This window comes from Perognathus longimembris, chromosome 7 (genome assembly GCF_023159225.1).
Source record: "Perognathus longimembris pacificus isolate PPM17 chromosome 7, ASM2315922v1, whole genome shotgun sequence".
NCBI classification, from domain to species: Eukaryota; Metazoa; Chordata; class Mammalia; order Rodentia; family Heteromyidae; genus Perognathus; species Perognathus longimembris.
Window position 1 is genome coordinate 22019270 of NC_063167.1, and position 20837 is coordinate 22040106.

The 20837-nt window shown below is 45.8% G+C and overlaps 1 protein-coding gene across 2 annotated transcripts in view; it reads right to left on the minus strand.

Moving 5' to 3' along the window:
* Nucleotides 1–20837, minus strand: part of Dlgap3 (DLG associated protein 3) — a 67836-nt gene that overhangs the window by 27861 nt on the left and 19138 nt on the right. For both annotated transcript variants that reach the window (XM_048349874.1, XM_048349873.1), the window contains exons 2-5: nucleotides 16673–16755; nucleotides 14140–15297; nucleotides 9732–9937; nucleotides 9324–9396 (exon numbers count right to left, since the gene is read on the minus strand). In XM_048349874.1, the coding sequence (XP_048205831.1) occupies nucleotides 9324–9396; nucleotides 9732–9937; nucleotides 14140–15246 (1386 nt within the window). In that variant the 5' untranslated portion in view covers nucleotides 15247–15297; nucleotides 16673–16755. The remainder of the gene's footprint in view (nucleotides 1–9323; nucleotides 9397–9731; nucleotides 9938–14139; nucleotides 15298–16672; nucleotides 16756–20837) is intronic.

The window sequence follows — 20837 nt, forward strand, 5'->3', positions numbered from 1 at the left end:
CTATCACTTTGAGCCACAACTCCATTTCTGGTTTTCTGGTGGTGAATTGGAGATAAGAATCTCAGGGAATTGGGTGCCTGGGCTGGCTTTAAATCACAATCCTCAAGTCTCAGCCTAAGTAGCTAGGATGACAGGCCTGAACCACCAGTGCCCAGCCTGGCCATCACCTTGGCTGAGACCTTCTAAGATACCTGTCCCAGGTTCCAGTTAACTAAGTTGTGTTCTGATTCCTGATCTGAAGACAGCAGTAGATAATTATCTGTGTTAAGATACTGTTTTTTTGAGTAATCTATTATGTAACAATAGATAACTCATACAAACAATGACATCAACAAGAACTAAAGTGCTTTCAAGTCACTGAAAATTCAAGTTTTACCTGTTATAGCAGCTAAAATTCCTTTTAAACTGTTCAATACAATTTTTTTTCTTTTTTGAGATAGTGTCTTGCTATATTGCCCAGCTTGCCCTCAAACTCCTGGTCTCAAATGAATCCTCTGATTTAATCTTCCAAGTAGCTAGGACTACAAGTATGCACTACTGTGCCCAAGTTTAAACTTAAAAGTTTTAAAACTTAGGGCTCGGAATGTGGCATAGTGGTAGGGTGCTTGCCTAATCATGCATGAATCCCTGGGTTCAATTCCTCAGTACCACATAAGCAGAAAAGGCCAGAAGTGGAGCTATGGCTTAAGTGGTAGAGTGCTAGCCTTGAGCAAAAGAAGCTCAGAGGCAGTGCCTAGGCCCTGAGTTCAAGCTGCAAGACTGGCAAAAAAAAAGTTTTAAAAATTAAAATAGAAAAAACAAAATTTTTGGAGGAAAAAGACTGAAGATCTGAAAAAATGAGGTTTCTAGAAATGAAACAGGCCTATTTAGTTTAAAAAACATGAGTCAAAACAGAAGAAAGATGGATTAACTAGAAGACGTACCTGATCATCACATGGTGCCAAGAGGCAGCAGAGAGGCCTGAACAGATGGGAAACAGGAAGAAAAGGGAGACTAAGAAACAGGGAGGAAAGAGTAGGAAGGTCCCACTTACAAGTAATAGGAGCTCCTGCTGGAGAGACTATGCAGAATATGAGAGATAATGACACTAAAGAGATAATGACACCAGACAAGAATTTTTGGATATGTCTCTACTTCAGACATGGCAGAGTGAAGAAGGAAGTAGACCTATCACCCAAGACAACTATAAAGCTAGGTATCTATGTCTATTGCTATCTCTATCTGTCTGTCTGTCTATCTATCAATCTATCCATCTATTAATCAAAATGTTTTCCTACGAAAGAAAAAAAAGCTGAGCAGAGAGCTGGTGGCTCACACCTGTAATCCTAGATCCTCAGGAGGCTGAGATTTGAGGATAGTGATTTGAAGCCAGTCCAGGCAGGAAAGTCCATATAAGACTCTTCTCTTCAATTAGTCACCAAAAAGCCAGAAGAAAAGCTTTCACCCAATCAGTAGAGCACTAGCCCTGAGCAAAACAGTCCAGGGACAGCACCCAGGTCCTGGTTTCAGGTATACACACACACACACACACACAAACACACACACACACACACACACACACAGAAAAAGAAACTGGAGAAAACTGATCACTGTGAACATTGATCAAAGGCACATAAAAAGAGATAACTACCATGAAAATCAGTGGCGGCTGAGTAAGCACAGCGGGCCTCTGTGGTAGTCTTGCTGGAGGCTCTTCCCTTTGACCAAGGGCCAGGCCTCACCATGGCAATGGCTCCCACAGGGTGCTGCAGACATGAAACCCAGCTGGAGTGTCAAGAACAGGGAGAGCCAGCAACCTGGTTAGGTTGAGTTTTGGCACTGTGTGGGGAAAGCAATGGACTGAGACACTAACCAAGTATGTCACAGAGAATTCCAGGGAATGACAGCCAAAGGGGCTTTATAACTTCTACACACACCCTGGAAAGGAGGCTAGATGAAGGCACAGAACAATGCAAGCCACCCACATATCCCTGGCTGGTGGAACCTGTATTCATTCATGTGTCCAAGAACCACAAGAAAGCTGGATGATGAATAAAGTCCAGGGATGGCCTGAAGACCGTCGGATGTTTTCTGTTCACAAGCTGCACAGAGAACCACAAGAAGAGAGAGGAAGCCTTCCTAGTCTCAAGATTTTCTTTTCTTGTGTGTGTGGAGGTGCGTCAGTGGTAGGACTTGAACTTGGGGACTGGGCACTGTCCCTGAGCTCTTTTGCTCAAGGCTAGCACTCTACCACTCTGTGCCACAGCGCCACTTCTGGTTAACTGGAGATAAGAGTCACAGACTTTCCTGCCCAGGCTGGCTTTGAGCTGTGATCCTCAGATCTCAGCCTCCTGAGTAGCTGAGTAACTAGGGTGACAGGCACATGAGCCACCAGTGCCCAGCTATGGCCTCAAAATTTCTGAGCTCAACTTTTGGTCGATCTTTGGCTGAGTACTAAGCTATGCAGACATAAAAGCAATCTCTCAGAAAAGAAGCTTAAAAAGTATTAGAAAAAAAAGTTGAGTGGAGACATAAAAAAACTGTGTATTATAGGGAAGGCAGAGTACACAGATTCAGCCCAGGGATTAACAAACAAGAAAAGCAATAATGATCTTCAGGAGGGAAAACTTAAGAATCCAGAGTTGCTACAATATGTTCTCTAAAGTGTTCAGCACTTAAAAACTTATGAGTCATGCAAATAAAAAAGTGTGAATGTCCGAAAATGTTGGGTTTATCAAGCAAAGTCTACAAAGTAGCTATTATAAACATATTCAAAGAGCTAATAGACGCCATGTTAAAAGATGTAAAGGCAATCATGAATACAAACCACAATAAAGAACTGGAAATTAGTAAAAAGGGTCTCATATAGCCCCAGCTGGCCTAAAAATCTAAATCTTCAAAATATAGATCTTCAAAATATAGCCTCCCAAATATTATGATTACAGTGTGAGCCACCACATCTAACTTATTACTTTGTAAGAGAAATAAATGGATATTCTAGGGTGGAAAAGTGAAAACAGAAATTTAAAAACAGCAGAAGGGGCTCAACACAAGAAATGATCAGTAAACTTGGAGATGGATAAAAATACTTTATTACACAACCTGAAAAATGGAGAGGGAAGAGAGGAAGAATTAAATAGATTGATTAGAATCTTAGAAATGAATGGGACATCAACCATACCAATATACATATAATGGGAGCCTCAGTAAAAGAAGAAGATGAAAAGAAAATGGGAAGAAGAGGGGGAAGATAGGAGCAGAAAAAATATTAAAGTAATAATGACTAAAATCTTCTTAAATTTGATTTTTAAAAATTTATCTGCAGGGATTGGGGATATGGCCTAGTGGCAAGAGTGCTTGCCTCCTATACATGAGGCCCTGGGTTCAATTCCCCAGCACCACATATACAGAAAACGGCCAGAAGTGGCGCTGTGGCTCAAGTGGCAGAGTGCTAGCCTTGAGCAAAAAGATGCCAGGGACAGTGCTCAGGCCCTGAGTCCAAGCCCCAGGACTGGCCAAAAAAAAAAAAAAAAAATTATCTGCAGAACACAGAAGTTCAATAAATCTAAAGTAAAACACTAAGAAAGACATTCTAGTCAAAATGCTGAAAGCTAGCTGGGCACTGGTGGCTCATACCTTGTAGTCCTAGCTACTCATGAGGCTGAGATCTGAGGTTCATCGTTCAAAGGCAGCCCAGGCAGGAAAGTATGTGAGACTCTTATCTTCAATTAACCACCAGATAACAGGAAGTGGTTCTGTGGCTCAAAGTGGTAGAGCACAAACCTTGAGCAAAAAGGGCCCAGAGTTCAAGCCCCATGACCAACAAAGTTTGAAAGACAAAGAGTTACACACACACACACACACACACACACACACACACACACACATTAAGTATATATTATACCATTATTGGTTTATATAAATGGTCAGGTTTATAATCTAGCGAGAGATCATTTATATGATAATAATATGATAAAGACAGGAGTGAAAAGGAAGATATACTGCATCAGTGCTTCCATATTTTATCAGAATTAATCATATTTTGATAAGCTAAGAAATACATTGCAGTTCCTAGTGCAAATATTATGAAAACAAATCAAATAGTGCAGTAAGAAATTTACTAATGTAAGCTCATTAAAGTATGTACTTAACATAAAAGAGTTCAGTAAAAGATGAGCATAAAAACAAAAATGATAGGAGGCCACACAGCTATGTCAATATTTGCATTAGATGTGAATGGACAAAACATTTTCATTCAAAGGCAGAGACTCTCTGATTAGATTTTTTTTTTTAATCAAGCCAGGCACCAGTGACTCATGCCTGTACTCCTACCTACTCAGGAGGCTAAGATATGAGGATCACAGTTTGAAGCCAGCCCAGGCAGGAAAGTCTGTGAGACTCTTGCCTCCAATTAATCACCAGAAAACTGGAAGTGGCACTGTGGCTCATGGTTGTAGAGCACTAGACTTGAGCAGAAAAGCTCAGGGACAGTGCCCAGGCCCTGAATTCAATCAAGCCCCACAACCAACACCCCCCCTCCCCACAAAAAAAAAAGAAAATATCAAAACCCAAATATGTGCTACCTACAAGAGACATATCTAGATTCAAAACACAATGGGAGCTGGAGGTATGGCTCAGGTGTTTGAGCACTTGCTTAGTGAGTGCAAGGCCCTGAGTTCAAATCCCATACCACAAAAAAAGAGTTGAAGGTAGAAGAAAGGAAAACAATGCTCCATTCAAATAGCAAGCAGAAGAAAACTTTTCAAAATTGATGAAAGACATAAACCCTCAGATTTCAGGAGCACACATTCAAGATATTGTGGCAAAAGTATAGAACATCCAAATCAAAATAGTATCTCAACAGCAACCAGGGGGAATGAAAATCTCCTGCAAAGGTAATTATGTTGATGGCAGACTTCTCAGGAGCAACAAGAGAAGACAGGTGACAAAGACATATCTTCGAAACACTGAGAAAGAATAAATGTTTTGTTGTTGTTGTTGTTGTTGTTGTTGTTTGCTTGCTTTTTGCCAGTCCCAGGGCTTGAACTCAGTCAGGGCCTGGGCACTGTCCTTGAGCTTCTTTTGTTCACCACTTGTGGCTTTTTCTGTTTATGTGGTACTAAGTTATTGAACATAGGGCTTCATGCATGCTAGGCAAGCACTCTACCACTAAGCCACATTCTCAGCCCCAAGAGAGAATAAAGGTTGACTTGGAATTCCCCTAATGAGCTAAAGTATATCAAAGGGTAAAATGTATTTTTTACTAGATGTAACAGTCTCTGGAAAGCTACTAAATCATATAGTTTATGAAGAAGGAATGGATATAAGAAGCTATAGTGATGTGAAAAGAAGGAAAATATGGGAGTATATATAATTTAGTGCTAGCAGCATAAAAGTAACAATAGCGGGTTGGAGGCATGGCTCAGGTGGTAGAGTATCAACCAATGAGCAAAACCATCAGATACTGAGTTCGAGTCCCCTTTATGGACAAAAAAGAAAGAAAGAAAAAGTAACAACAATAATAAAAATTAAATGGAGCCAGAAGTTAGTGGCTTACACTTAAGAAGCTGAGATCTGAGGATCACAGTTCAAAGTCAGTCTAGGCAGGAAAGTTCATAAGATTCTTATCTCTAATTAACCACCAAAAAGCCAAAAGTGAAGCTATAGCTTAGGTGGTAGACCACGAGCCTTGAGCAATGAAAAAAACAACAACAAACTTCAGGGACAGTGCCCAGGCCCTGAGTTCAAGCCCCAGCACCAACACCAAAAATGAATAAATAAAATGTATTACAGTACCTCATAAATTGATAAATAAATTCAATGTAGTATTTCCAAATTCTCAACTATATTTTAACTTTCCCAACATGCTTTCTCAAAACCCAATTTTATATGCAAATGAAGCACAAAACAAACCACAAAACAAAGAGTAACATCACTCACCAAATTTACCGAAGTCTATTCTCACTACAAAGTTTCAAGAATACACTCATGTACACCGATGGAATAGATTTGAAAGATCACTACACATGCATTTAGGTAAACTAATCTTGACAACAGAGACAAAAAAAATTCAATGAGGAAAGAAAAAGTCTTTCCAACAAATTATACTGGAAAAATGCAAAAGGGTAGAGCTGACCCCTTAACTCAAATCTCATGCCCACACCAAAAAAATTAAAACAGGTTACATACCTAAATGAAAATGCAATAAGTATTAATTTTCTGTGATCTTAGACTAGGCAAACCTCTCTGAAATTTTAGACCAAAAGCACAGTCAAGAAGAGAAAATTTGATGAACTGTATCTCATCAGATTTAATATGCCATGTTCTTCAAACAACAATATGAAAACACAAGTCACTACATGGAAGAAACCATCCCAGCTGGCAAATTTATTTCTAGCATTCAGAATTGTGAGAAAATAATTTATTTTGTGTGGCACTAGGGAGGGAACCTGGGGCCTTGTGCATACCAGGCCAACACTATAGCACTGAGCTAGGAATTCTCTTACCCCAAAACAAATTTTTGTTGCATTAAAAAAAAGGGGGGGGAAGAAAGAGATCATCAAATTTAATATGTCCCAAGGTCTTTCCCTTATGTAAAGGGAGGGTAGAAAAACTGTCAGCTTCAGGCTGCTAAGTCAAGTACTCACATTAAAATTATGAGTAACCATAAAGATCAAAATAGAATATATAACTGTCAAACCAGCACAGGATTTGGCAGGGAAAATAAAGAAAACTCAATCAGCCCAAAAGAAGGCAGCAAAGGAGTAGAAAAAGCATCACCCAAATGGCACAAAACATGATAAGCAGAAGGCACAAAGTAAGATGCTAGAAATAGATCCAAACATATCAATAATCACAACAAATATAAATATGAAATTGATCAATTAGCAAATAGACAAGAGACCAAATTTATAAATCATTTTCAAAAGACATACCTGAAACATAGGAGACAAAAAAATCACTTTTTTCCAAAGATGGAAAAAGATGTTCTACCAAATACCAAACAAAAATCAGATTTAAGAGAAAAAGCACAACTGGAGATACTAAAAGGACATCTCCTATGCTTTAACTCTCTTTCCTCTTTTCTGTAAAGCAGGATTCCAAGCCACATCTCCTAGAGAAGTGTGTCAAGTGTATATGCTGTTAGATAATGTAAAGTGGGAGGAGGAGAGAAGAAGAGGAGGAGGAAGAGGAATAGGAAATGTTGAGGAGGGGTAAATTTTAATTTTGGAATGTTTGGGAAAAGACCTGAAAGAGGCAAGTAACTTGTCCATGGGAGTGTTTGGGAAGGGGACCATCCAGGAAGAGATTATGACAAGTGCAAAGGTCCAAAGGCAGGAGCACACCTATGGTGACTGATGAGCAGAGAAGCTAGTGAGGCTGGAAGAGGATCATGAAGAGGAACTCCCAAGTGGCACTGGCCATGTCATGCAGGGCCTTATAAATGCAGGGATGAACACGTCCCTGATGCTTATTCTGAGCTAGGTGGAGACTTGGAGCAGAAAAGTGGATGCTGTAGTTATATTTTCTAATGACCACTCTGGCTACGTTGATAGAATGAAGTGCAGGCAGGCCAAGTGCAGAAGACCAACTGGAAGGCAATGGACCACCCAAACAAAAGGACATGGTGACCTGCAGAGGAGGTAGTGAGGGTGTAGGAACACACATTCTGAAAATGAGACCTACAGGGCTGGCTGAAAGAGTGGATGTGGAATAAGACAGAGAGGGAGTGGGGGGTAGAGAGAGAGAGACAGACAGACAGACACCGACAGACACAAACAGAAAGAGGAAACACACTAACTTCATGAACTGAGAGCTCAGTGGTGGATCACATGCTCAAAATGTACAAGGTCCTGAATTCAATTCCTAACCCCAAAATATAAAAATAAGGTTAAGGAAAGGAAAAGGAGAACATTAACTTCAGGCTTTTAGAACAGAAATCCAAGGAGAATAAAGTGGTCATCTTCTGAAAAACAGAAGACAGGGCCTGGAGCATCAACCTGGAGAAGAGGGGCCTCAGCAATTTCCTTCTGGACACATTAAGTGTGAGATGTCCAGCAGACATGCGAGTGAGATTTCAATACACAGTTCTATATACAGGAGGGTTGGGCTGCCGTTATGCATCCGGGAGTCATCAGGCTCTCAGTAATATTCAGAGCCATGAGCCTGGATGAGATCACCTAAGGAGTGGGTGGAGAAAGCAGTCTAGGGACTGAGCCCTGGAAAACTCCAATACTGAGATTCTGGGGAGCTGTCAAGTACCCAAGACACAGCTGAGAAGGGATGGGTGGGGGAGGGAGAATCTAGAGGATATGGTTTTCCCAAAAGTGTTCCAGGAAGGGAGGGGAGTCATTGACAGTGTTAGATGCTGCCAATGAGTAGAAGGACACGGCCTGAGCATTAACTAGTGGGTTTAGCAGCAAAGGCTGGCCTGATGTGAAAAGACAGCCATGCCAATCAGATTCCCGGATTCAGGAGATGCAACAAAGGAATACTGAGAGACTGCTGTTGCCAACAATGGGGGCCAATGCAGACAGTCTTATGTGAGGCTTTTTTGCATTGCTTCTTTTCCCCCAGCAAACAGTAAAAATAGCTAACCTTTATTGAGTGCTGGCTATATGCCAAGAACGCTATTATGATGCCTATTTTTAAATAAGGAAAGTGGGGCTCAAAAAAAGTCAAGTAGCTTGCCCTAGGTCACTCAGCTGGTAAATCATCTAAGCTGGAACTCAACCCTACACCATGTATTTAATTACTAAACTATCACCACCTTTATAAATTCAGGGGGAGGTCTACACTTAGGCAAGGAATTCATCTTTATAAAATATCAATTTAGGGCCATATACTTGTGTGGGAAGACTGTATTTTACTGGATGTTCACCAACCTCCTGAGATCTACCTCTCACTACTACTATTATTTTCAAGATGAGAACTCAGAGGCATTGGGAGGTAGGGTCTCTTGCTTGTAGTCCCAAAAGATTAACAGAACTCAGGCCCAGATGCTCTCAGAATCTGAGCTTGTCCTCTATGCCATTTGTACCCACCAATCACCCCTTTCACATGGGGTAGGCACAGAGCAGTTAGGCCTAAAGAAGTCTAGGGAACCCCCGAGAACCAGTGCTGACCTTCTTACAAGGTCATCATCTCAAAGACATCTTATGGGTTCCCAAGATGTGATTCTCAGGGGCTTTCCCAGTCTGAGGCAGCACTGGGTCTCCGAGCAGGTTTCTGGGTCTCCCCAGAACCACACCTGACTTCTCTCCAGGGACAGCTGAGGTAGGCAGAGCACAGAACAGAATCCCTTTTCCCACACTTCCCTCCAGGTGTACTGGGCCTTCCCCTACCTGTCCAGTGGTGAGGGAACGGCTATAGCCTGGGATGGAGCTCCGGGGATGGATCCGGGGTGGGACACAGCAGCTGAAAAAGGCCAAAATGCCAGTCAGAATGGGGGTCTGCTAGGAGGACAGGGAGGGGGCCTCTGACATTTAGTTCTTTGAAAAGCCAAGGAAAGTCAGCATAGGGATTAGTCCCAAAGACACTGATGCAGGAACCATGATGGGAGTACCCAGCCCTTTATGTGAGGCCGAGTGAGGCATCCCAGCTGAACCCTAAGCAGAACTACCTGGCCGGAGCCCACTCCACACACAGCTCCTGCAGGAGCCCAGCATCAGCTTCCTGACCCTTATCCCTGGTCACCACCAGCACTATTCCTCCCTCTCCCCCCTCTCCCCGCCCACCACCCCAGTTCTTACTTGATCCGAGCTGTGTCCACACTGGAGGAGCGGCGGGAGGCAAAGCGCCGGGCAAGTGCTTTGGGAGACGTCTTGGGGCTGCCATCCGAGTCTCCACTCTCCTCATCCCCCATGGCTTTGATGTAGCTGCCGCTCCGCATCCTGCGGCAGGGGATCTCCCCATCCTTGCCACCCGTGGGGTAACCCCCCCAGTCATCTTGCGGCACCTGCAGGGACAAGGGTCTCTGTCTCTCAGACATGTCAATCTCCAGCTCAGGATCCTCTTGCCCACTGCCAGTGGGAGGCGCTCTCTCGGGCTGGAGCAGACCACTCAGGAGCAGGCAGCAGAGAACTGGGACAGGAGGTGTCTCAGGCTGTCCACTGAGATGGCCCTTACAGGAGATGCTGCCTCAGCCTCCCAGGACTTTTGCCACTTAATTGAAGGCCACCTAAAGCATCTAGGGTTTTGACATGCCAGGTAGCAGGAAGTTGAAGATCAGAGGTCTAAGTGACCTGTGTCAATCACATTCCCATCAGGGCAGCATCATCTGACCTCAGTCACCTTTTACCGCTGCTTCTCCTTCCATCCTTTTAACCTGTTTACATTCTACATCCTCCAACACACACACACACACACACACACACACACACACACACACACACACACACACACTGCCTCCCATCCCCTGAGGAGCCACAATGAGCATTAGGCAAGGAAGGCATCATGTTGGGAGGGAGCTCTCAACAGTCCAGACAGAGGCTGGCTGGATGGTGGAGGGCCAGGAGCAGGGCAGGGGTTCAAGTGGTAGGAGGGAGACCAATTAGGAAGCCAAGGCCTAAATTAAGACAATGGCAACGAGGGAAAGAGGAGGAGATGGAGATGAGAGGTGTTAAGGAGCATCAGTGAGCCTGATTAGCTGTGGGAGAAAGAGGAGGAGGTGGGGAGGAGTTGAAGATGACTGTGAGGCTGATGTCTGAGGACCTGAGGAACCCCAGAGAAACTGGTTTGAGGAGAGATGAGAGGTTCAGGCCTGAGCACCTTGAGTGTGACATAGAATTGCTGAGCTGGTGGATATCTGATTGTGGAGAGCTCAAGGCTGGAGGCAAACATGTGGGAGTCATGGATGGCAGGTGGATGGATAGGAGTGATCTATAGGCAATCCAGGGAAGAGAAGAAGAGAGATCTAAGGAGAGATCTGATGACATTTAAAAAGGGACTGCAAAAAAGAGGAGCCTATGAAGTCACCTGAGAAGGAGTGGGCAGAGGGGTAGGAGGGAAGTCAGGAGAATGCCATGTCACACAAAAAAAAACAGGAGACATTTCAAGAATAAAAAGAGTCGATTATGTCAAATGCCACAGTGCGTTCAGAGGTTAGTGACTTGGGCTCAGGAGTTAGGAGATGATCCCTGTGCAAATTCTGGTGCTGTGGCTTGCTACCAGGCAATCCTGGGCAAAACCAATTCATCTCTAAGCACTTGTGTCCCTGTCTGTGAGCTGGCAATGGTAATTGTACCCACATGAGAGGATTGGTGGCACAGGTAAGTAAGCCAATTCAGAGTGTCCAGAACACAGAAAGTGATGTGTAAATGTTAACTCTTATTACAGCCATTGAAGGGGACACTCTCTGGGGACAGCTCTCCAGAGGACATGATGACCACTTGAGTAGTGCCAGTGTGCTTTAGAGAACCAGGCTGTGGAAGTTGGCCTGTGGTGAAGGAGGTAATTGAAGGGAAGTAAAGAGAAAAGTCTATGCTCTAAGAAATTGGGTAAGAAGAGAAGTCAGGAAGTAGAAGGGGTGAGGCTGAGGAAAGATGTGTTAGGATAAAATCAACTTTGCAGTCAGTTGTCCTTGGCTCATACTTGTAAGCCTAGCTATTTAGGAGGCTATGATCTGAGGATCAAGGATGAAAGCCAGCCTGGGCAGGAATGTTTGTGAGACTCTTACCTCCAATTAACCACCAAAGAGCCAGAAACAGAGTTGTGGCTCAAGTGGTAGAGCATCAGCCTTAAGAGAAAAAGCTACATGACAGCTCAGGGCCCTGAGTTCAAGCACTGCCCCCTACCATGAGCAACTTTCCTTGTCTGTGAGTTAATAATGGCAGTTAGAGGGGTTCTAAGGAGATCTGTAAGCCCTGGTGGAGAGGTCAGCCTAGGAAAAGGGTCCTGGTTTGATCTCTGAGGGAGCCCATAATGGTCACCTACACTGTGAAGGATGAGCTATAAGTAAAAGCAGAGAGGGTTGGGGGAGACAGTGAGGATTTAAAATGCTGTTGGAAAGAAGAAAGAAGAGGACAAAGATGCCTCTGAGAGAGAGAGAGAGAGAGAGAGAGAGAGAGAGAGACAGACAGACAGACCGACAGACCGACAGAGAGCACAAAGCTCAGGTCAACACACTGTTCAAAAGCAAGGTGAGACTAAGGAGGGGACAGGAAATACTGTGAGAACAGGAAACCAGGGAAGAGACCTCAGGGAGGAACAGAGCTCTGCAAGCAGCCAGGGATCCAGGGATCAAGAACCCAGTGAGTAAAGAAAGGATCCAGGAAAAGTATGAGGGAGGGCTGCTGCCCTTGTAAGAGACATTGCACCTGTAAAGGGGTTGGAAGTCTTAAGACACATTGGTGGATGGGGCTAGCTTCCCCTCCTTTTGTGCTAGGGAGCACCAGGCTATCTGAGAGGTTCCTACAGCCCCTTCATTTTCTCCAAAATGAGCTCCAATTTTCTGATCCTAAGAGTGCCACCCCATCCCCTGTGCCCCAAACTCTACAAACAGGAACGGTGGGCAAGCCAGCAGATGGGACAGCCAGGACATGCTGTGCCACACTGCAGGGCTCCCACTCCACAGCCACTGCAGAGCCCTTGCTCCTCTGCAGGACACTGTGAGATGCATGTTAAAAAGGAAGCCCCCAGGGAGGTCAAGGCAGCCCTGGAGAAGCAGCAGAGAGAAGGAAAATGGTGGCAAAGCTCCAAGGCTGGCAAAGGCTTGCTTATGGGAGAGGAAGGGTGGGTGTTCCTTCTCTGCATCCTGCACTTGTCAGCACCACCCTACCCAGGGAAGGGGAAGCCCAAGGCCAACCTGCAAGTCTCAAATACTTGAAGTCACTTCCTGCTTCTACTATTGCCTGATTTGCTCCCTTGGGCTTCTATGAGCTCTCCCAGGAGAGTCCCAATGTGAACAACTCACTAGCAAGGCCAATGGCAGGCAAAAGACACATACAGCCTCTCATCTCCAGACCTCTGAATTCACTATAGACACTTCCAGGAATGCCTTTCATTTGAACTCAACGAATGCCAACTCCTCCACTGAGATTCAGGGGACTTTCTTCCTAGAACTTTGCCAAGCTACCCCTGGCCACCCACCTCCAGGTGGATGAGAGGCTTCAACTGTGTTCCTTTGATGGCCAGGATTCTCTACTATCACAACACACACACACACACACACACATGCACACACACACACACACACACACACACACACACACACACCATCTGCTTCCTGATCCATCCCCTCAAAACTGTAGGCTCTCAGCAGCAGCATTTGTGTCTACATCTCTGTATCCACAGCACCCAGGCGATGCTCATTGAATGAATGGAGATTAACTATCTAAGAAGAATGTTAGCTTGGAAGAAAACCTTATATCTGCTGGACCTTCAGAACTAAAACTGTGGGAGAGTTCATGAAAACAGTGTGGCTGAGGGCTCCAGAAGAAGGGGTCAGAACTCCTTGCCCCACCAGCAGAGGCCCAGAGGTGATAAGATAGGATGAGAGTGGCAACTCAGCCTCTTCTGGAGCACCCATTCTCCAGAAACCCTACCTGGGATGGTAGCCGGGCTCAGACTTGACCTGGTGTGACTCTAGCCCAAGAAAAACCAGTCAAACCGGCTCCTGCAGTTACAAGGACTGCATGGAGCCCAGAATGACAATGAATATGCTTCAGCAGAGTCAAAAACTGACCTTCATATTCCAACAACATCCGGACCACCCAATATTTGCTTTTGAGCAGAAAAGGTCTGGAGAAGGCCTAGAGGCAAGACAACTGCTTTCCAACTGCCCCCCCTTCAAGCTCAAGGGCAGCTACGGGCAGGGAACATTACCCGTCCACTGCCTTCCCTCCATCGCATTCTGCCTCTAACCTCCAAAGACAGAGTCCAGCACAGCTTGTTCAAAACAAGAGGTCAAGGAGAAATCTTTCTGGCACTGATACATATCACCAGAATCAAAAGGCCACTTCCTTTCATTGGACAAATGGAAAACTCAGGCCCCAAAGAGGGCCCATGGTATCACAGCGAAGGCAAAGCTGAGGCGTCCTGCATCCAGACCCTCCATCATCGCAGGGACAGCTGGCTCCCAGCCAACCATCCTCACAGTCCCCTGGCTGACAAGCCTGGTGAGGGCTGAGAACCCTGTTCCCCACCCTCACAAAGCCTCACCTGCAGATAGTGGTAAGTCCTGGCTTTGGCCTTGGCCTCTGGACCCAGGAGCCCTTTGCTTGGCCCAGGCCCTGGGTATCCATCACGGCCTTGGCTGACCATCATGGTATGCCAGGCACTTCGCTTGACTGATTGTCCATCCAGTGACATGGACATGCCAGTGCAGGCAAGGCAGCGGCCTTCTGACCCGGCTGAGCGCCCCTTGAAGCTCAAGTCTCGGTAGGACCCATCTGGAGCTTCCAGGCAGAAGGGACCACCAGGCTCCCCAGGGGGCCTCCCCCCTGCCAGGAAGCCACTGTCACTGTCCAAGTTGTCATCAGAGCTCCACCAGCCCGTGGCCTTGGTCTGGTGGCGCCCATCCCCCTTTCTGTCCTTGCTCTTGCTCCTCTTGCCATGCCGAGACTGGTGGTGGTGGTGATGGTGGTGGTGATGGTGGTGGTGGGAGGTGTGGGGGCCTCCAGATCCTGGACCAGGGTAGCTGTCTCCTCCAGAGCTACTTCTTCCTTCGGCCTTGGGCCCATTATAGTCCCGCTTCCCAGGTGCCTCCAAAGAGTGGGACTTGGCAAAAAGCTTCTGCACAGAGTGAACCAGATGCCGGATTCGGCTAGGGCTTTCGCTCCGGGGCTCAGGGGCAGTGCCAGACCCTGGCCCTGGCCCAGGCCCAGCCCCTGCTGGACCACGCTGGTATGGTAGTGTGTGGAAGCCATCTTGCTGAACGGGTAACTGCTTTTCAAACTGATCCAGGAGTGTAGGAGGCAAGCGGGGGGCACCCTTGCCCTGTGGGTGGCCCACACAGTCTTCACAGGTGTCGAAGGGGCCCTGGCCAGGGTACATCCTGGGGAAGGTGCTGCTGCCTCCCCCAGCCCCAGCCCCCCCTGGGCCTCCCTCAGGGCCTATCGATGGCCCTTCACTCAGGCTCAGAGGCCCTTCCGGAGAAAGGTGTCCCAGGCCAGCTCTTGGAGCACAGAAGCGGGGCTCAGTAGAGAAGACCTCCCTGGAGCCCAGCAGGTACGAGGCCCTGGCAGCTGGGCCCACGTCCATATGCTGTTGGTCAGCAAAGCGGGCTGGGCGGGAATGGCTGCCTCGGTCGCCATGGTAACCCCTCATGGCCTCAGCAAAGGCTCTTCATAATGTTGGGGGCCAGGCCCCAGGAATCTCCTGGGAAAATAGGGAGAAAAAGGATTCAGACTGAACAACAGCCATCTTCATCTAAAACCCATCTTTCCTTGGCAATCTTGCATCCCTGTCGGTAATGCTTATCAATTCATTGTGATTAATTGTACTATCTTACCATAAATGGGTTGTAAAGTCCTTAAAACAGTCATAATAGACAAAGACACAGGGCACAAAATAAGCCCGTCATTCATCAAATGCTGCAAATTTGATAAATACTTATAAGAGGAAATGCACTCAGCCAAATGGGTTTTTAAATATCCTTAGATTATCAAAAACAAAAAGAGACCCAAGCAGACAAACAAAATAGTCAAAGAAACCACTCATTAGGTGAACTAGCTTTTAACACACTAGATTTAAACAAACTGGTCCAGAGCCATCGGTGTGCTCCAATTCTACCCCATACCCCATGGCTGCAGAAGCTCGGCCTGTGACAAGAACACTGGACTCACGTATACATACACAGCAACGTTCCATTGAAAATTCTCCCCCTTCCTTCCACACCCCAATCCTCCCATCTAACTACAGGTTTCTCCCTCCTCTTGGGGTTGAGATAGGAAGGAAAACCTAAGGAACCTTCCTTTCCTGGGTTCCAAATATTCCCCCAATGAAATTTCCCCTTTTGCCCTTTAACCCTCTCCCACAATCCCTTCCCATGGTAGAGAAGTCACAGAGGAAGGAAAGACTTTAAGGAGGAAGGCTGGCTATGCAAGGTACATTCTCATCCAGACCTGGGCATGGAACCCAGGAGTTCCTCCTCTCAGGAACAGTGGGCTGGGGAAGCAGGAGGCTGATGGAGAAGCAGCTCTGAAGCCAGTGCCCCTAGCCCTCACCCCAGTTTTGCCAAGGCTACAGGACAGAGAGGTCATCTCTCAGCAAGAGCTGCTGCCAATCAGTGCTCCAGGAGCTGCCAGGACAGGAGCTATGGCAGGAGGGGGTGACAGCAGGAGGGACTGGGACAGAGGATCTGGCAGACGGAGCCCTCCCTCATCCCAGACCAGCTCTTGGGCCATCTGCTGACTAGGAAGGGATGACAGCTTCAAAGACTCCAGACAGTAGCACCTCTAAGATTCAGCCTCCCAACCACCCCACACCCACCCCACTTCGTGCTCACAGCTCATCTCCTACTATTTCCCCAGTACTAGCTAAGTATTGTGTATCCCTCACATTCTCTAATACCACTGCAATCTTGTAATGTAGATATTAACCACACTTACTATGGGAAAATGGAGCTCAAAATACGATGTGGTCACAAAGCCAGTAAAGTGGGTGAGTCACTGGAATCAAGATTCAAACCCAAGTTATTTGGATTTGGGAATCTGAATGTAATCCCCATCTCCCAGACTCCCCTACCACTCACCATCTGGGATGTTCCATCCTTGATGTCAGGATCCCCACCACCGGGAAGAATCCTAACTTCAGAAGGCTCAGGACCACTGGCTCCTGACAAGAGAACAGGAGGTCAGCAAAGGCGTAATGACAGTCTCCTGGAGTCCTCAGGAGAGAGGCCTCTGACCCTGACAGTTTCCCTTCCCAACCTCCCTCTCCCTCCCCCAGCCCCAATACCAGGACTGATTGGATGCCCTATGATGCAGAGCCTTCAGATCCCCCAGGGAAATAAAGTTGGCTTCATTATGCAAATACATGCAAATTAGCTCACAGGTTGGACTACCTCCAACTGCAGGTGTCTGTGTGATCTGTCCATGGTGCTGAGCCACAACATTTTCTTTGCCCTTAAATATGGCTGCGTTCCACAGACATTTGTTGAGTAGATACCATGAGTAAGAGTCTGAATGAGAAGTACATAGAGGTCACTGAAGTGTGCTCCTTTCCCTCAACAGGTCTATAATCTAACAGAAGAACAAGCTCGCACCCATGACAAGAGTTATTTTTAAGTCCCTATATTTTTGTGCTCCTCCTAGAATCTCCTTTCATCTACATCCAAACTGGCTAACACTCATATGAAACCCTGCCTTTCCTTGAAGACTTTCTGTGCTCTTTATTCTGAGTGATGCCTCTCCATTGGGCTTTTATAATGCCCTTGGACCACTATGGAAGCAGCCATTACTCTACATTCAATTTTAGCATTTCAGTTTCTCTCTCCTTTTCTAAAGTGTGGTTAGAAACCAAATCCTAATCATCTCTAGCATCTACCCTAGGGCTTTGACCAGAGCTGGTCTTTAACGTTCACTGAGTAGATTAGTAAATGACTGTGTCAGGGAGAGGTGCCAAAATGTTAGGTTACCTCAGATCAAGATCAGATTCAGTAGAGAGAAATCAAGGAAGACATCTCAGTGACAATGGTATTTGAATTGAAATAGAAGATGGCTGTGTGTTCCACAGACAATGGCCGGGGAAGCCTTAGCAGACACAAGGCTGAAGAGGTGTGCAAGTCAGGAATTCTGAGGTGTGGGCTGGGAAAGTTCCAGTGGACAAGTTTGGAAAATACTGAGAAGGAGAGAAAGAATTAGAAAGGAAGATGACTCTGAAGTTTGCAGCAGCCGTGACTAGAAGACTAATGATTCCATTATTAGACACAGGGATGTCAAGAAGAGCGAATTTTGCAAGCATGATTAATAGTAGTGGAAGAGACATAGTCAGACATCAGGAAGAACTTCCTGATCCTGAGGAATGTGAGACAACAAGGAAGACTAGGGAGGCTCCTAAGAATCTTCCATAGAGAGGAAGGTAAGACAGGCCCAGTGCCCAGCCCACTCTAGATCCTGAACCAGAAGAGCTATTAGTTATCTTGCCTGTGGGAAGACTAAGCTGACCTCAACTGCCTGGTCCTGTAACAATTCTCCCTTTCTAAGGTACCGAGGCAACTTCAGACCAAGATGGCTGCCTCTCAAGCTCTTCGAAAAGCACTTAGAAGCATCTCCTCCCCTTGGATAGAAGGTTTAATAAGCCAGTCCCACATCTAGGACACGCTTCTCTCAACTGAGACTCATAACACTAAGTAAGGCCATTTTGGCAAAAGCCCACATCATCCCTTTTGTTCTGTCGGCGGTCGTGTCAAGCTGGAACCTCATTGGGCTTCCCAAATACGGGTATTTTCCAGTGCTCTCTTCCCACAGCTTCACACAAGTGCCACTGCTGAGCCACCAAGCTTCCGTGAAGATCTGTCAAGGTTATCTCATTAGTATCAATCTGTGTTTTCCCAGCCCTTGTGTCAGAGATGAGCCTCTGTGATTGCTCCTTTCCAGAGAGGACCCCTCCCACAGTCCCAAGGCCCAAAGGTATAAGACAGAAGACAACTGACCTAACTTTCCTAAGCCTAATGATGTCTGCTCACCTATCATCCCGGACTTCAACAAATATCAAAGGACACAATGCCTAAGAAACCACTTTATAAACTCAAAGGTTACACAATGTAATCTCTTATATAAAGCTTTTAGTTTTTATTTCCAAAATCCTTAAAGTCTGGATTGTAGACAATAAACTCCAAGTTACTAAGGGAAGGGACTATCCAGCCTGTGGGCTTCCTCAAGAAAAGATCTGGGTGTTTTGTTTTTATTTGCACTTCTGGGGATGGAACCTGAGACCTTCTGCATACTTAAGTAAGTGGTCTAAGCATGAACTCCAGCTACAGCCCTTAAGAAAAGATGTAATTACTGCTGTAATCTCAGCTCTTGGGAGGTAGAGGCAGGCACACCATAAATTCAAGGCCAACGTGGGCTCCGGAGAGAGTTCTAGACCAACCTGGGTCACATAGCAAGACCCTATTTCAAACAAAATTACTTCATTTCTGGCTATCTTCCTCCTATGTGCTATGCCTTAAAATCATCCTCCTCCACCCTCTGCCTTCACCCCATTACTAAAAATAATCAATGAGAAGGAAAAACAAGTGAGAAAGAACTCACAATTCAATCCATCATCAATCCTATGGATTTTACTTCCTAAAAATAGATGTGCCCCACATAACTTGAGGGTATGGATGGGATTGGGAAAGATGAGGGAGAATGATAGAAGGGGTGACATTGATCAAGATTCGCCTTACTCATATTCTGACTTGTTGAATTGAAACCTCTTTGCAATACTTAAAATAATGATTTTAAATAGATGTGCCCACTTATTTTTGTGTCCACCAATCATTGTTAGCTGATTAGATAAAACTCCTTCCCAGTCCTTTTTTATTCATTTCCCAGTCTCTCTTGTAATATAAAAACATGAGGGTTACTGAGGAATACTTTTTGTCCTTGTGACCATAGAGGTAGGGCTTGCTAGTATGCCATCTTTTCTCTTTATTTTTGGCTAGAATAAAATCACAATGGCCAGAGCTTGGCACCCTAAGAGAGGCCTCAGGAATCACAGAGATGTTAGCCCTGGCACCAGTGAGCCACGGAACCAACACAAGCAGTTGCCTTTCCTCAGTCCTGTATGTGATACGGAATAAACTCTATTTTAAACCATCATTGGCCAGATTTTCTGCATTTGCAGCAAAAAGCACTGCTAACGAATCCAACTGCACCTCCAAGCATTACCTTCTGCCTGTACATCTGCAAAAGTCTCCAAATTGAAGCTGGTATCCACGACTCACACCTGCAATCCTAGCTATTCAGGGGGCTGAGATCCAAGGATTATGATTCAAAGCCTGGCTGGGCAGGAAAGTGCATGAAACATTTGCTCTACCACCAAAAAGCCAGAAGTGGAAGTGTGGCTCAAGTGGCAGAGAATCAGCCTTGAGCGAAAAAGATAAGAGATAGCACCCAGGTCCTGAGTTAAGCTCCAATATCGGCCAATGCACACGCATGTATACACACACACACACACACACACACACACACACTCTCTCTCTTCCTGAGTGACCTCCTTGCTTCAGTTTTTATGCTGCTCTAACCTAAATGATCTTTGAAATTGAAAATCTGATCATGTCAGTCTTTGCTAAAAACTCTTCATTAACTTATTGATGTCCTTTGGACAAAGCACTGTGACCAGACCAACCAGAGCCTGGCCCTTCCCACTTTTCTAACACTCTCTCACCACATGCTTCCCCTCACTCTCCTTCAGCCAGGCCAGCCTTTTTTCCCCCCAGTTCCAAGATCCTTCACATCATGGGGCCTATTCCCCTTGTCCAGCAAGCTTTTCCTGCCCACCTCTGCCTTGCTAACTCCTGCATGCCCTTCAGATCTCAGCCCAGTTGTTTCTTTCTCAGGGAAGCTTTCTCTGGCCTCCCTGACTAGGTCAGATCCTCCTGCTGTTTGCTCTCAAGGCATCATGTACTGCTCTTCTATCGTTACCATTTTAAATTTGTGTGATTCTGAGATGACCCCCCTCCTTTCCCGCCCCCCTCTCTCTCCCTCCCCTACCAGAATGTAAGCTCCAGGTAGGAATTGTGGCCATCTTATTCACTTTGTCTCCCCCACCCCTAACACAATGCGTGGAAGTGGCAGGTGTGTGCTAAGTGAATGTGAGCCTACAAAGAACAAGATCCTTTCACTTAGGACAAAATGACTCCAAGAGATGGATATTATCCCCCTCCTAAATTTATGGAGTGAAAGGGACTTCTTAGGCTTAGAGATGCT